The 18,280-nt window shown below is 39.9% G+C and overlaps 1 protein-coding gene across 1 annotated transcript; it reads right to left on the bottom strand.

The window, feature by feature from the left end:
* Nucleotides 1–1,173: 1,173 nt before the first annotated feature.
* ppp2r2aa (protein phosphatase 2, regulatory subunit B, alpha a) lies at nucleotides 1,174–17,852 on the bottom strand. The gene is made up of 11 exons (XM_080432298.1): nucleotides 17,662–17,852; nucleotides 17,064–17,179; nucleotides 16,512–16,589; nucleotides 14,792–14,889; nucleotides 13,786–13,951; nucleotides 10,904–11,016; nucleotides 8,935–9,112; nucleotides 8,379–8,543; nucleotides 7,685–7,854; nucleotides 6,270–6,361; nucleotides 1,174–5,743 (listed from the first exon to the last, which is right to left on the bottom strand). Exons 2-11 carry the CDS (start codon nucleotides 17,068–17,070, stop codon nucleotides 5,464–5,466), a joined length of 1,347 nt encoding a protein of 448 aa, XP_080288424.1. The 5' UTR covers nucleotides 17,071–17,179; nucleotides 17,662–17,852; the 3' UTR covers nucleotides 1,174–5,463.
* Between the last annotated feature and the right edge of the window lie 428 nt (nucleotides 17,853–18,280).

Below are 18,280 nucleotides of genomic sequence, written 5' to 3'. Positions count from 1 at the left end.
GTACTGTACTTGGGCACAATTTTGAGTAATTTTTACTTTACTTGGGTATTTCCATTTTTCAGTACTTTTACATCTACTCAACTACATCTCAGAGGCAAATATTATACTTTTAATCCACTATAATTATTTGAAAACTTTAGTTAGTTACTTTGTAGATTTTGATTATTATTACAATACATACAGTAACCACTTCAGCTCTATATACATTTCAGCCATTTGAAAATAGCCAATTTACAAGCTCACAATGTGTCGCAATGTGACACATTGTAAGCTTGTAGATCTGCTATTTTCAAAAAGATTTTAATACAATTTATACATTTGAAAACTTGTGAAATGGGACATCCTGCATAATGAGTACTTTTACTTTTGTAATTTAAGTACATTTTGATACCAATACTTTTGTACTTTTACTTTTACTTAATACATTGCAGTATTGATACTTTTACTTAAGTAAAAAAGATTGAGTACTTTTTCCACCACTGGAGTGAGTGCCTCTAACTGACCCTGGATCAGCGATGGGAGGATGGATGGCAGTGGCACAGTCAGTCTCTCTTGTCTTTCTGCATCTGGGTCTGTCTCTTCACCCCTCCTCCCCCCTCCTATCTATCTCTGTAGTAGTAAATAATGTAGAATATTGCTACAGTTCATAGAAGCTTTTAAGAATGGGTTCCATCATAAACTTGTAAAATAAAAGGACATTAGTGATTAGTATTCACACTGATATTTTGTCAGGTCTTTGTGTGTTCTTGTTTAGAGTGTTACCCCTGTTTTGCATTTAAAGGCTCATATTTACTTTCTTAGAGATCTATTGTATTTTACAAAACTATATCTGCTCCTGGCAATGTGCGGTACCTCAATATGATATCAGTTAGAATTGGCTGTAAGGATGTTTCAAAGTGGAAGAATAGTGTGCAAGGGAAGGTTTAATGTGTCTTTAGGGATCTTATGACAGAAAGGGTACTTGACTCTCAGCATTATTGGTCATCCCTGCAGGGGATTGTAAAAATGACTAACTCTGCTTTACTATATAAATTACACTACCACATATTTGTTTCTGTGCCAACTACCCAATTATCATTTGAGTTGGGTTTGTAATTCAATGTCCTGCAATACTCTTTTATGATTATTTTTCTAAGTATACAACTACATTTTCTAAAGAACACAAATAATGACTCAGGTTTTCTTTTTATTCAGAATCCATGTTTGAAATTCTGCATTACTTTTGATCTAAATTGTACTTTATTCCATTTGACAAAGACAAACAGAGCTATACAGTGAACCTTTTGTATTGATTTCTTTTTGCAACAGATCACCAAAAATCTCCTACAATCTTTATTCAAGAGCCCCTTGAAAGAAATAAAAACATACAAATTAATGAAATTCACAAAAATAAAAGTGCATTTTGTTTCGACTCCTGTGATACATTATACATGTATGTAGCGCTGCCGTCTTGGAAAAACCTCATAACTCCAATTTTGGTGTTCTTTTTCCTTTATTTGAATTGAAGGTTTACATGGTCCTTTATAGGTAGAGCAAGTTTCATGACCCCAGGGCCCATGAATCCCATTCACGGCCCATTGAAAATGTTTTCAGAAATGCAAGTTTGACTATCTGAAAATAAGGCTGTTTTTTTCCTGAATTCCTAAAAAGTTGATGTGTTGAAGAGACAAGGTTTTCAATTGGACAGCAGCGGTTAAATTCCCCTGAGCAGTCTCCTGTCTGGCGTTCCAGTAAATTCAAGAAACATACTTGATTATCTGTTTTGTTTTTTCCTCAAATGCTATGACAAAGGCAATAGGGTTCTATTGAATTACATTTTTTGTGGTCTTGCACCATAGCCTCTTGCACAATATCTATGAAGATGTTTGGGGAAAGTGGTATACAGTATGATATAGAGAACATCCCGATTTAGCCGTGATAACCATTTTATGTTAGTTGGATGAAACGTGCAGATTGGGATGTACAGTATGTAGTTTGAAACGTTGTTTTTGGAGTATATCCGAATTTTCCTGTAAAAGCAGTCGTATTTGGGTTAACTCAACTGTAGAACCCTTTGAACAGTAAAATGACTTGATTTAAATTGGCATTTCAGATAAGAAAAAAGAAAGACATTTAATCAGTGAATATCACTAGATTGGACTAAGCTGAAAACCGACCTCATTAAAATGAATACCTATCAATTGGTGGCTGATCATTAGACAAAAACACTTCTGAATGGCAGGTTGAATCATTCTGATGCAATGTATGTGATGTGACAATGGAATGGGATAAGGGTACGGCGTTCAGGCAGATTTATGTGCAAATGACACGAGGCTAATAACTTTACTGACCCTCATGTTTTCACATCTGTGAGCAAAGAAAAAAGCAATCATTTTGCGGAACAAAAAAAAAAAAAGGGTTTGCAAAGTGTCTCATGACACACGCACATTACCCAGAGCCCTGAGGAAGTGACACTCACAACATTAGCATAAAACCACTCATAGCAGCCATAAGCACTGGTGGTTAATGGTGGCATTGCTAGTGAGTGGGAATCAATTCTCTAGAGGAGTGAAACACGTTAAACCAATATAAATATGATCCAGTGGGAAAAAACAAACAAAAAAACGTTCATGCCCTGATTCAATGGCTATTTTGTCATCCAAGTGTTCTACAAAAAGAAAATACTTGTGCTATAATCTACCTGCTTGCTCCAGAAAACTGGCAGCGCATGAACCACAGGGTGATTTAGAAACAGAAGTATTGCTGTTATACGACTAATTTATATACTTTGTATAATCGTGTCACTTGCCACAAATAAGTGATTCTGAGTGACATGGTTGTACAGCGAAATATAAATTAGGCTTTACTCTCCCCTCTGTTATGAGCTAGCACCAACGATCGATTCAACATAATTGTCTGCAAATGTGCTTCACAAGATCTTTTTTGATCCCCTTGATTAAGAACTAGCCCAGCATGACGAGAGAATAACTTCATACAATAATCACTAACTTCTGTCTAGCCAAATAACTTGACTAGCTTTAGACTGAGCTAGATTTAACTGCTTGACATGATAAAAATGCCATTCCCATTTAGACCCACAAGGGCCTATTTTTGATTAATTCCTTTCACAGCGAGCGAATGATTCACAACCATGGCACACAAAAGGGAACTTCAAAGGATCCAAATTAAGATCCAACCAAACTCGGAAGCATCCAAATCAGTTCCAAACTAGCTACAGTAAGCCAAATTAAAATGTTATAGTGCTTATGACTACAGAGGTACGGACACCTGAAAATACTTTTCTTTGGACAGCCAACAATCGAAACCACCAGACTCCCTTGATTTCACAAAAATGTTCTCTAGCTTTCCTCCAACCACGCCGCGGAATGAACAAACTGCTTCCAAAGACGTGACACAAACGATTACCAACTCAGGCAACCCTCTCTCCATCTACAGATCAGTCCAAGACGTACAGCTAAAGAAACTACAGTGATCAGACTGTAATCCTATTGCCTTAATTCATACAAAAATAAACCAGCTATAGTGATTCTTTTTTTCTTTTGACAGGTACAATACAAAACATCATAAAAAATAAATCATAAAAAAAGGAAAAAAAAGAAAATAAATCCATATGGTAAAGCGATCAATAAGCATTCACCACTACAAGATGGTGCAGAAGTGCCAGACTAATGGGGAATAGGCCACACCACACTACAATGACTTTCTATTAGGTAGTGACCCCACCTGTATAGTCAAGGGATATTACAAAAAAACATGGAATCAATTCCGTACCGAGAAATGTATTCACCAATGCGTTTGTAAAGGTGTATAGTAACACATTTCACAAAGGCTGAAATTCAACGCCCATAGTGGAACACATGACGGCTCTTTAAAGTTGGGGTACCTGCAACATTATGCAGGGTAATTGAAAATGTTTAATTCTGCCTCAAGTAGCATGTGAGGGGTCAAACTAGGGTTCTGCATTCATTGCAATCATTTGTTTTGCACCAAAACCAGTCCTTGGTGGAATAACAGCAGAAGCACTCTTTTACAGTTTGTGTGAAGATATATATTTCTGGGTGCATATAAATTAAAGAGTAGCTTCATTAGTTTATTTAAATTTCTCAAATACAGTGATACTGCTTCACATTGTTAAATGCCTCAGGAGGTAGGGGGGAGCCCAGGGAGTCTCTGCCAAGACATCCAGAACACATGGGTTCTGACAGCTCCTCATTGAGCTCCTCACTGACCTCCAGACCCATAAGGGTCCATGTCTCTCCACTGAGGAGCCCATCTTCTGCAGATAACTGATGTCTTTATGCCAAAGAGTGGTTTTGGTACAAAATCAATTGCAATGGAATTTAGAATTGTGAAAATCCCATAGTTTGACCTCTCACATGCAACTTAAGGCAGAATTAAACCTTTGTGAAATGTGTTACTATCAGACACCTTTACAAACACATTGGTGAAGCGATTTCTTGGCAAGGAATTTATTCCAGGTTTGACCGTTTCAGTGATAATATTCCCTGACTTTGTAGTATTGTAGCATGGGTGAATATGAGCTCATGTCTTGAGCGCCTCAGGATTAAAAAAAGGTCAAGGACAGCAGACTGTCAATCTCACAAAGGACCGAGCCCGAGTGCCTTCAATCACTTTGATTTAAGTTTCTTTTGCGGAAGGACACCATGCTTAGCAGAAATAGCCTTCCCTCATACTGTATTAAAATCTAGATATGACATTATTTTCCAGACTCTAGTCTGTCCATGTCAGGGGTATCATCGTACTGTACATAAGGGAATAGGGGGAGGCAAGTGAAATTGGCAACTTGACACATAATTTGGGGCAAATATGGAGTGCTAACAACGTGCATTTGCAGTGTTCTAGGCCTACACAAAATAAATTTGTGACGGAAAGATGAGAAGAGCAAAACTATCCAAACAAAAGACACTTGGTAGCTACAACATAGACAAAATAATAACTTGGTAGTTATGACATACAAAATCATGTCATGATGGCACAAAATAACATTGCAGTAATGGTGACAGAGCCAAATAAGTTTACTCAGGAAACATTTCCCTTTGGTTTGGGATGTAGTGAACAAGAGTTAAAATATGGTACAGGGGTATGGATGGAGTGCTCCTAGTAGAGGAATCCCATTAAGGCTGAATCCCCAGGTCCGGACAAATGACTATGGATCCTGTTTGCACCAATTTGGGTCACACTTTGAAATGCACCAGTGTTGGCCTGCTCTGGCATATTGCGTGATAGCAAATGAGTTGTCATTGACATATACCCATAACCATCATATACAATTCAAAAAAAAAAGAAAAGAAAAAGAAAAATCTGCTTCTGCAGTCTAGATGTGGGGACTCAGCCTCAAATAGCCATCAAAACAGATAATGTTCTTTAGAGGGGTGGGGGTGGGTGGTGGTTCAGAGCAGTGGGGCTTAAGCAGAAACTGGGATCTGACTGGTTCATCAAATGCTAGTTCAGTTTGTCCTGGAATATATACAAGTTGTTGGTGGTAGCCACAGCAATGATGTTGTCCAGAGGGTGCCAGGCGGTGTGGAGGATCTTCTTGTTAAAGTCCAGGCTGTCCACACTGATTTCATCCTTCTTGCGCTTCCCTCCTGTGCACACTTTGCGAGGTTTCAGGACGGACCGCGGCTTGCTGTTCTCCCGCGATGCCTCCAGGGTCATGTCCTGCCGGTAGCCTCGGTCGAACATCCTGAAGAAGTTGTTGTAGGAGCCGGTCATCACCACACTGCAAAGGCAGGGAGAATAAAAGGGTGAGGCAGCCGCATAAGCAGTGGGGCAGGAATAGCATCACAGTCTTGACCACTTAAGTCCTATACACGTCGTCATACGGCAAATAGCAATAATAAAATGATCTATAAGCTCACAACATGTCCCATCGTGAGCTTGTAGATCTATTATTTTTGCTATTTTGGGAAACATTTTGCATTTAATGACATGCCCAAAATAAGGATTTTGTTTTACTAGCCAGCGTAAAGCAAGGACAGACATATGCTCTGTATGGAGCAGACAGACAGTGCTACAGAAAGCCTGTAAGCTGCTGGTTTTAAAGCATGTTTAAATAGGTGAACCACCCAGAAAATGTATGTCATGCACATTATATGCCTTGGATATTGCCAGCGGAAGATTAAGTAAAGGGCAAAATTAAGAAAAAAAGATCAGTCACAACTGCACATTTGGTTACTTTTCCTAACAATCACAACTTTAATTCCTGGTTGTAAACCAAACGCATAGGAAAATAAAGAGGTTCTCACCTGTCGTTCCCGTTCCAACAGCACTCGAACTTGTCAAAGATGCAGTCGTTTTCATAGAGTGAGCACAACTTACTCCTGAGATATTCATGCACCTGTTAGAAGAAAGCCATTGAGTGATACAGTGGAAAGCCATACTACGATGAAAATGTCGTCAAAGTAAGGATGTACACAATGAATTGATGACCGTTCATTATTCATTCACATTCATGTCAGGCAAGCTTGACAGAAATGATTAATTTGATCTTGGCTCACCAAATTTCTGAATAAAGCGTAATCATTTAAATTGTCCACCAGATGGAGCGGTATAGTGAGAGGATATCCAGGGTACAATTGTCAAACCAAATTAAACATAAATGCATACACTCATATTCCAGGCCCTACTGAAGAATATGGTGATTTTCATTTCAATTAAGCCCCAACTGCAATTTCTCTCTTTTGCAGCCGTTCCATTTGACTTGGTGAGTTGAAAGGTACTAGTCTATCCTGGACATATTTTAATTTAATAAATGTTACTTCATGTATCTGTATGGTGGAGTATGGCAACACAAAACTGACACATTTGCCACGGTTACAAGAGCTCTCCATAATCAACTTTTGACCGTTCGAAATTGCTCGGGTTGTATTTCCCATTTTTCCATGTTGGCATACAGCATATTAGAGCTGTTAATGTTGAATATTCCATATTCAAATATGTATTCGAACATTAAAAATAAAAGGTTTAACTATAAAAATTTATCGAATCCAACACGGTAACGCATTATTGTTAAATACAAATATCAACTTCCTATTGATTTTATTATTGAAATACAGATGGTAAAAACATGCTGTACTGGGTTTTGTGATATTATATATTGGCAGAATCTGGTCTGTGTTCGTTTATGTGCTAAAAGAGTGACTTTGAGGGCTGTTTCAAGTGCAATTTAAGTCAGCTATATTTCAAATATCCATTTCTAATCAACAGAGCAACTATTGAAGATATTGCCAATATCTAGAGTTACATCATGGCAACTACCCAACCTAAACCTCTACCAAAGTGTCATTGCACTTTAAGGAAATTTAAACCTACACTAAACAAAATCCTTCAAGCCATTCCTTGCAAATCATGCAGGGGGAAGTGATATTAAATTCTCTAAGCCAGTAGATTTACCATGCCTTTTCTTAAAAAAGTTGAATTTTCACATTTTGGTGAATTTTCTTTGTTGCATTTTTGTGTCACTAATAATTTCATTGGTGCACTACATGAAATGAACCTTAATGACTATCAATTATGCATTTGTAAAATGTGCATCCCCATGCCAAAATATGAAGATAAACATCTCCCTTCTGGAGCAGTAGTGTGGAACATGTCAAGGACAGTGAATTTCAGCTTGCAGAATCAAAATCATAATTTCAATTAATATGCGGCATACACCGACCTGATACGTCTCTACTGGCCGAGTCTCCATGTTGAGATCCCAGATTTTGACAGACAAGTAGTCACGGGTCATCATGTAGCGTCCACTGTGGCTGAACTTCACATCCGAGATGGAGGAGATAATTTCAGAGAAGAACGAGCGGTTGTTTGGATCCTCTGGCTCCTCGAACACTGATAAAAGATGGGCATGGTTGTCAGTTTAACACACCATGGACAGTCTTAAAATAATTGTCCGGAATTGTTCAGTACCATTTCATCTGAATGAACAATGTCTGCAGGGATAAGGCAGAACTCGAACAAAAGAAAGAGGTACTAATGGGTAGTAAGCCCATAGCCATAATCAGGCACAACTCTCTCCATTAAGATCATTTGATAAATGGTTGCATCCCCAGAGGTCAGCCCTTACTGGCCTGTATTAGCTAGCCTTGCCACAGCGATCCAATTAACATTGTATTCAGAATCTAGAACAGTTAAAGGAACCGTTAGCAGATTTAAAGAGACATTAGCAATTTCAATGTGCCCGCTGTGTGCCCATAAAAAGACCACTTTGTAGCATAAGGAATGCTGCACCTGCATTCATTTTGGCAGTGTCTAATCCCGTAATATGATCCCTTTTGCCGGACTTCAACATCCGTTCTGTCACAGCTTTCAACATCTCACCTGTGGGCATGGAACACACAGAAAACGTTGCTTACTTTTGGAGTGCTGATCACACAGTGCTGATGCCCTCATGTCACACAGCCGGATTGTGCCTTTGCTGCTGCTGTAGACGAAAGTGTTGCACTGGTTGGGGTGGAATTCCGCTGCTGTGATCACTTCAGTCAACTCCTCCATGTTTGCTGGCTTTATGTCAACAATGTCTGAAAAAAGGTCAAGGGACCAAACTAGTTTCCAGCGTTCCAGATGAGGAACCGTAGGAATTAACAAATGAAATACAAGTGGAACATAGGTAGTTTCTTTCACCCCCCCCCCCCCCAAAAAAAAGAATAAAACAAAACATTAAATTGGCAATAGGAGCTAAACCATTAAGTCCTGAGGCCAATTCTACAAAGGCCTTCTAAATCAGTAGTTATCACACTTTCAAGGTTTTTCAGAAATGTTCAACAATAGCAGATGTACAAGCTCACAGCGCGGCACGAAGTAACATGCTGTGAGCTTGTACATCTGCAATTTTTTAATAGCCAACACAAAAATCTAAAATGACGCTGGTTTTCACATTGAACCAGAGGTCTTTACAAGGAAAAAGGATACTAAAGCTACGATCAGTGATCTCCAAGTGCCAGAGGTTTATACGCAGGTCATCTGCAGACAGGTAGGTCTCACAATCACTATTGACAGAGATTGAGTTGATATGGTAGGTGTGAGCATTAGCAAACACCCGCCTGGGGCTGGCCTCCACCATCAAGTCCATGGGCCGAAACACTGGTACCTGAAGCCAAAAGGGAGAGGTGCAACATTTAGATTTTATCTAAAGAAATTAATAATGCAGAACCTGGTTTTGTAGTGTTATTAGCAGAATCTTCTTTGTTTGCATTCATTTGTGCTAAAAGAGACTGAGGCCACTTTGTACTGCAAGTCAACAGGGACAAGATGTTGGAATATCCATTTCTAATCAATGGACCAACTATTGAAGATATCTCACCAATATTTGGAGTTACATCATGACAAGATTAATATACACAACCCAAACCTCTACCTACCCAAACCTCTACCTGAAAGTACATTGTACTTTCAGTCAGAGGTCTGACATAAAATAGATTTTCGATTCGACTTTCAAATACTATTATCTATTTTTTAAATACTAATCAAAAGCAAAAGCATGCATCTATCCATCTATACTTCTCGTGTGTGTACAGGATATAATTTATTTCCTTTATTACAGCCTATTTAAAACATTTTCCAAAATAGACAATTCAAAATAAAATACTACAGTGCGTTTTCCAGACAGGCGAGGAAACCGGGTGAGGCTGTGCAAGTGCACGTCTTCCACACATCCACACAAGATCAGTGCCCGTTTTCACATGAGATGAATTTCAACATTTCCACTATTTCCGGCACTTTGGCTATGTGAAAACGGGGTAAGTATATTTGGCTGTGTAACAAATTTCTTCGCATTTTGTATTGAGCCTCTGTGCCTGCCCTTTGTATTGTCCCTCAGCGCTCCCTGTAGCTGTCTTCCAGCATAGAAAATAAACGACTACTGTAGCACTTGTCTCATCCATGTGTCATTGCATATAATAATATTACAGGCCGGATTGCAATTATTAATAATTCGAACCGCATCGAAACAGACACAAATTAGATTGGGGATGTACCAAAACACTCACACGCACTTGTAGTCTGGACTGTGCTCCATCATACCATTCTGTGGTATGTGCTCCGTGTCAACGCTCCTAAATAGAACAGAGCTCTGAAATACGCGTAAACAGGTTTTGTGCGTCTTGACGCTTTCAGTGGGTCAGGGCCTTTAGTGAGGCACACTGTCCGCTCTCCCGCACATGTTTCAGCAACACAAATTATTATAACAACTATCGGATTGAATACTTTAACAGTTTTCTAAAAGTACAGAGTCTAGAGGTACACTGGCTTACTCTGGGACCACGCAAAACACAAGCCGGGAACGATGCAAATTGGGAATGCATGCCCCACCCGGTTGTACAATACCTGCTGTGGCTGTTTTCAAGAGTACCCAGTGTGGTACTGACTTGCATAGGACCGATTGACTAAATATGGAGCTACGGGATCCCTGATCCTACTGCTGACGTGCAAGGGCATACACAAATGGGAGTTCTATTGTGCACGCCACCCATTATATTGGCGCAATTGTGACACTCCACCAATCCGTGAAGCCCACGGGTTGGGTAGGCCTATCAGGGAAGCCAGTGCCCCCCTCCCCCCTGTGTTTTTTTGTTTCTCGATAACTGTTGGTGCGACCGAATTGCCACTTGGCAGTGCACATCCCCGGGTCATCTGTGACACGCACACAAAAGGTTGAGGGGTGCCCGAGTTGGTGCCCGAGTTATGCCCGAGACAGACACACATGTGAATTTATAAATAGATTAACAGCCATTACTAGGAATATGCAAGTAAACACATTTCCTTTAAATAAAGCCTTTCATTTTGTTAAGTACGGATTTGGATATTCTTTTAAACTATGGACATCAGAGCTTTGCCGTAAATTCCAAACATGATCAGTCATGATAGTTGCCAGCCTACACACCCGTAGTGATGTGACAGTATGGGGATCTCTGTAACGTCCATCTTCTTCCTTCAAGTTGTAGCCCTCTGGTCTCTTGTCTCGCTCGCTAATTTTCCACAGCTTTATGGTTTTGTCTGCAAACATAGAGACATAAAACAGGAAAGATTGATTTCAGTGACAGACAGGTGACGGTGAACACAAGTGCCATAATTCATTACTTACTATAATAAACTTTATTTATAAAGCACCTATCAAACCAAAGTTACCAAGTCCTTCACATAAAACTGAATAAAACCAAAATAAAATTCAGCAACGGAATAAAAACAAAAACATGATGACGTGTATAAAATATAAAGTGCAGTGAATAATAAAAACATCAAGTTAAATTTATGGAAAGACCTTTCAATAAAATTAAGTTTTAAGAAGCAAAACTGATTTACCCAGTCTGAGCTCCTCAGCCAGGTCATTTCAGAGCCAAGTGGCTTTGAAACGTAACATGGTCAATTTAATCAAGTACACTGTGGTATGTAAATTCTGTTACTACCCTTTGTGCACACTTATAGCAGCCAGTGGTCCTCAGAGCTCCACCCAGTGGGCCGCGGAAACTGACAAAATATTTTAAACTATTAATTAAGGTTTTCTTTTTTCCCCTAACATATACATTTAGTTTTTCACATTTAGATTTTGCAGACAAATTACTGTCTGGCACAAAAATACCTGCCAATTAAGTAGGGCTGACCCAAATAACTCGAATATTCGAAGCTTCGTTTGATGGCACATGATTCGAACTTTTTTTTCAAAAATCGAGTAATTGGCCGTTTTTTTTATTTGATTATTTTTTCTCCAAACATGTACAAATGCAAAATATAAGATGCTTACCCGCTTGCCCCAAATGTTAACTAGGTGTCCGGAGTATTTGTGCAATGTATTAGTCCATATTTTTGAATAAAGAAGTGTTTTAATCCCCTCTGTGGACGAACGCCATTTTCCCCCCTCGTTTAATTCCTGTTTACATTGAGTGTAATTCCGGCTTTCACCGGACGCGCCCTGTCATTACCGCCCATTGGGAACTTCCGACAGAATCGGTCACAGACGAGATTTAAACACTTCTTAATTGAAGCGGGTAAGCACCTTATATTTTCCTTTTGTACATGTTTGGAGAAATACGGGCTTTACTGGTGACATTCCAGGGCGAACTGGGGGGGTGGTCGCTAAGACTCTCGTAGATACGAAAATAAAAGTCACGACGACGCGATAAAATACATTTACTACGACGTTTGTGACTGACAAATAAATCCTCTCGAATCTCCAATTGACAAACATAGCAAGTGTTCCGCTGCTCATTTTAATGTCATACATTAATGAGAGGGGGAACGGAGCACAACATACTTAATTGCACACTGGTGTTGCATGCCGTAAATAGCAGATCTACAAGCTCACAATGCGTCCTATTCGTGACACGTTGTGAGCTTTTAGATCTGCTATTTACTGCGCACAACACCGACACACAACTAGTATAGCTCATTGGGTGTCGGGTTACATTCAGTGGGTCGTGGAGCAGCATTCTACAGCTGATCTTAATAGATCACTAACGGAGCACCGGGCACCTTCGTGGTGCCCGGTGCTTGGACCTGGTTCGGTGCCCCCTAGCCATGGTTCACATGCCGCTTGTTTCAGGGCTAGGTGTCCCCCAGCACCGTTTTGACAACAGGGGGTGGGTGGGTTCAGCGCGGACCCGGTTCGGTGGGGGGGGTCCTTTAGCAGCCCTGCTACAAAATGTCTGTGTTTTTCGCCTTTTTTTTTTTTTTTTTAACAGCGATTATTCGAAGTTTGATCGTTTTTTGGCCTAAAACTTTGATTTCCAAAATTATAATCGAAGGTCAGCCCTACAATTAAGTATTAACAACGATGGCGATTTGTGGGCCTGTCACATGAGGTTTGGCCTTATAGATCGAAATGTCTTCAATGTTGGCTGGCTTCTGTGTGTTTCCTTAATCTTAGGGTCATTGAAGTAGAATATTTAATTAAATCATTGCAGCAACATAGCAATAGTTTGTACTAGGTCATAATGCCTTTGTATTTACAAGTATTAGTACCCAGTTGGACAAAAAGGTTGAGAACCCCTGGTCTATAGTGTACACATTGTAATGTATATACTATAGCATTTTCCTTCAGTGTAATACACCAACCTCACCGAGTCAAATTCCTAGTCCAAGTCCAAACATACTTGGCAATAAAAAATAATTCTGAGAAAGTCTTCACTCAGCAGCTGCTCAGAATGCTGGCAGACAGGTTTTAGAGAAAACTAAGACTACATGTGCACTCGTGAAGTAGATACATTCAAATAAAAAGGAATCAGAAACACCTGCACACCGTCTTCACTTGCTCAACCCCCCCCCCCCCCCCCTCTCTACCTTAACACTCTCACCGCCAGGCCCGTAGCCTACGGGCCGATAAATCCAACTGTAAAGCGCCGATCCCGTAGCCTACGGGCTGTGGTGCTTTTTCTAGTACGGCACATTTCATTGTAACACCACCGGAAATGGAATTATTCGGGATCACGTTTTGCCGATCCCATAGGACTCCATTCTAAAGCGCACACTGCAACGCCATTTTCTTCGATTGTAGTTTTTCTCCTCGCTGATCACCGTTTAACCTAAACCGTTCTAACTACAACATGGATGCCCCGTTTGACACGTGGTTTGGACTGGTACACGCAGGGAGATCTCCACGATGTTTACAAACAGTGCAGAGCTCAATCTTAAGGATTTTAACGAGGTCTATGGCAACGTGAAAAAAACAACAATAAAACGTTGGCACTGGTGAGTACATTATGAGATTAACCTCTGGCGGTCAATGTGTTAACAGTCAGGATTTTACAGTGTTATGACTCTCTTACTAACCATTGGTGGACAAGAGGAACTGTGCTGCATTCTTCTGAGGCAACCACCGGATCTTGTTGATTTTCTCCTCAATCTCAAGGCTTTTCAGGTAGTCGAACTCAGGCTCGTGACTCTGGAAGGTGCTGTAAACATTGTACTCTCCACGGCACTGTGGCTGATTTTTACTCTAAACAATGACATACAACACCACAGTGAGTTCCCAAGTCACATCACAGAACTACAAGGAGACTTCGATTAATCTCCGACTTTAATTTAGATCAAATGATGGTAAAAGTACAAAATCAATGATAAATGCTCATTTATTTATCCCAAGCCAAGACATCTTGAAATTGCTTAATATGTTTACACAGCAGCCAGGAACATCACGTTTAATTTCATATGGAACAAAGATGAGTGTTTTGGTTGAAGTTTTAAATTGCACAAGACATTTTTATATGATAGGTTACATCACTGAACCGGTTATTTGATTACTAAGATGTATTCATTCAATGTGTCACACCTAAAATAAACACACACCCAATAACATATTTAAGGTCCCATGTAATGAGCTAGCTCAAGTGAAATCTTTACGGTGTCCCCACTAACCACACCACATCTGTCCAAATAGCGCCAGTTAGTACAGATCCATCATTTGCTTAACGCAAGAGCCAGACTGTTATATCAGCCATTATTTTAGTTTTTTGACAACATTGGTATCTTCAATTATGCAGTTGATGTGTGGTATTTTTCTTTTTACAACTTTCATTATAGGTTAACATTTTCCATTGTTGAAAAAATTGTAGATCTACAAAATAATTGATTCAAATATTTTTCACTTTCTACAAAAATGACAGTCAAAACATCGATAATCGGTGGTCTAGAACACTAAGAAATCTGGACCGGACCCACAAATCTGGCATCGGTAGGGCTCTACATGACATAATAAAAATCTGGTATTGTCTACATGAAGACAAAGCTTCAGCAGACCACAGATTCACATCAACCCAGATGAGTCACAGCAACTTACCTCTGGCTCCTGCTGAAAGATGACAACTCGACCGCCTTTGTCCCCAGTGGCTAGTAGCTCTCCAGAGTGGTTGAATTCAACAGTAGATATGATGTCAGCTGTCAGAAAGGTATTGCAATTACTGACTATTATTCAAACCACCCCCCACATCCTCATTTTGCCATACGTGCAGACATATTCTACAGCAAATGCTGATGCTCTCTAGCTCTAAATGGGACCAGTAATTACATGGCTAATCAATAGCCTTTTGTTTCCTGCCATTTCAGATGTCTTTTTATACAAATCATTCAACCACATTTATAAGCCTAACAGAGACATATTTCTTTCCGTATGTACGGTCATATTTTCAAAAGATTTTCCCCCCAGTTTGCAGTCATTGATTTTGAAAGATGGGACAAAGAGCCCGGCTACCAGAGATGGCAATGGAACCCATTGACTTGTTTACTGGAATTTGGCATGTCAAAGCAGAGCATGTTACAAAGTGATTCCAAATATAGCAACCGTGTCCCAATTTTTCCTAATTATCTGATATAATCTGATAGCATGTTCACATGATATATTATAATCTTGTGCAACCTGAAAAGTATTGTTTACTAATTGGCCTTTAATAGGAGAAAAGAAATGACTTGCCATCTGCAGCTACTGAATCAAGATGAGTATTCTCATCAATCCCACAATACAACAATCAATCCTTTATCTTGGCCTGGCACAAATCTCAGCTGTATCCTTAAAATAGACAATCGCACAAGTTGCTCTGCTTCTAATGCTTCACACAAATGGCCTGTACAACTTGACTCCATGCACTTGCATACGAGACAGACAATGGGAGTGAAAGAGTGGAGAATGAAGGAATGTTTTTTTTTAAGGCAACAAGGAAAACTTGCACAAGCCTAGTGTCGAGTCTTGCGATTAAGCCTTCATATTGCTTTGTGTATTGACACAATAAGGACAGGCTAACAGTTACCCTTGTTCTCAGGCACAATTTACTGTAAACAACCATGCAGTGTACGTCACATATACGAATCCATCACATACTATAAACAGATGCATTTCAGAATCTTGTGCATCACTAATACTCACTGGATACAAGGACAAGGGAACTACCACCACCTTATTAGCAGACATTCTGTATATTTTCCCCTTTGTATAGGGAAAAGATGTTGCATTAAACTTGATCATGCACCATCAAAAATGTTACCAAGGGTATACATTTGTTTTGAGCAAATATGCCTCAAATTAAAGACCACTGAGATCAAAGCAGTGCATCGAGAACTGCAAGGCAGATTGATTCTCATCTCAGCCACTAGTTGAAACCTGGAATCACACTTACCCCAATTGTCACTGTCAATACAGGACACAGATGCTACGTGTTACACACATGTCACAAGCAAAGTGATTTGAACTATCCAAAGGGTTAGCTTAACAACTGTCGCGTTTGGGTGAATGATAAGATGCCCTTTGTCTGCAACAAGTCCAAACCACCACATTGATTGCTTTGCAGGCTGAATCCTCCTTCATAATGAGACAGCATTACTATGTTGATGTGAGGCAAAACACCTTGGCTTTACAAGTACAGAAGCGCAAAACGCCATGTATTTTTTTCTTTTTTACTCTAAGCAATAGTATTACCTTCAGGCAAGCTAAGCCAGAATGCCAATTCGAACAAGGCAGGTGCTCCTCCTGCGAGTTATTATTAACCATCGATCACATGGACACCTACCTTCAGCGACGTCGTCATCGATAGCTCCTTTAACTTGGGAGAAGCACCATTGCACATCGTTGCTCCCACCACCGGCTCCTGCACATTAAACAAAAATCACAAAACCCACCCAAATCACACACAGACAGACAGACACCCAACATGATCTGACAACTTTAGCACGCGTTAGCTTGCAGCTGCTAACTGGCTTCCAAGTCATCATTGATGAGGAGTCGAAGGCCACAAAATGTACTTATTTAACTTCATTATTAAGTGTTCGTGGATATAGTGATTAATCCCCGTAATCTACAACATTGTTTTGCATGTGTGGAACAGCTGAGTTGTGGGAGACGTAGAGACAGACATCCATCACAACCACAGCATCTTGCAACTACAAGTATCCTATCAGGCTAACTAGCGTTAGCATCGGTAGCATTAAAACAAATATATATCACCTGTATGCTCAACAACATGGAACATGGTACTTAGTTATTATCCAGAATAATAAACCTTTATTTCCGGCATTTTAAAAGCAAGGTTTACTCAACAATATCCATGTATATTTTTTTTTACCTGCCATGGTGAGCGAGGGAGGGATGTTTGTTGCGGGTTTGGGGCCCTGTTGTTCGGGTTGGCTGGGTGGGTTCTGCTCCTTCTGACTGACCGGAGAGCAGCAGCGTTGCCAGGTTCTGAGAGAGAAACAAGCAACTAGGAAAGCAAGCCCAAAAGATGCACCTTGCTTAGGCCACATGAGCACTTTTAAACCTACGTGCATCGGCTAATTGAAAATAGTCGATCTACAAGCACAAAAGCTTGTAGATGTGCCATTTTCAAAAAACTATTGCAATAGAATGTGATTATTTATTTATTTAAACATTCTAACACAAATGCTCCCTGGGCACAAAACATTTATGAAAATATTTGAGATCCACTGGTTAAAAGAAATTATAGTAATTGTAATATATATTTTTTTAAAGCTAGCATAAATAAGCAACTACACTTTAGAAATGAGCCTCAAAAACCACAACTCGCAACTACCAATTTTTAAAGCAACTTTGCAGAAAAAGAAGCCCAAAGTCGCTTATAATAAGCCGACATGGCAACACTGCCGGAGACCAGTGGAGGAAGCTAAGCTAGGAGGCTATGATATGAGGAGGCGTTAGCAGCGAACCTGTAACCGGAACACCTTACGGCTCCTCTTTCTCGCACACGAGTCACAAAGGATGATTAAATAGCTCCAAAACAGTTCGCAAGCAAAGAGAAAGTCAACGGCGAATCCTCCGTGTGGCTTTTTTCCCCAGACTTTGAAATGCACTTTGAGGTTTCTCTTCCCCTCGCCTCGTCTCCCTGCCTCAGCCTCTCCCCTGCATACACTTTCAAAATGGCGCAACGCGGGAGGCGTTCAGCTACCAGCGAACAGGGCAGTGTTGCCATGTTTTGTGAGAGAAATAAGCAATCAGGTCTATGAAAACAAGCCCAAAAGAAGCAACTTAAGGCCACATAGCCGATCTAGAAGCTCACAACGCGTCGCTTGTATATCTGCTATTTTCCAAAAAAAAAAATAAGAAAATGTGAATAAAAAAAAATAATGATTTTAACAACACAAATCTTATATGGGGTCCCTGGTATAAAATGTTTTCTGATGGGGGTCTGTCCTTATTTTTTAACTCTATGGGTCTGTCAGACAAATACATAATTTGGGGGTCCTTTTTGGCATGAAAATGTTTGAGAACCACTGGTTTTCAAACAACAATAGGAAACAAAATAAGCAACTACACTCAGAAACAAGG

This window comes from Gymnoscopelus braueri (genome assembly GCF_963280865.1).
Source record: "Gymnoscopelus braueri genome assembly, chromosome: 7".
Lineage (NCBI taxonomy): Eukaryota > Metazoa > Chordata > Actinopteri > Myctophiformes > Myctophidae > Gymnoscopelus > Gymnoscopelus braueri.
Note: the sequence above shows the minus strand (reverse complement) of the source record. Positions and strands in the feature narration are given on the sequence as shown.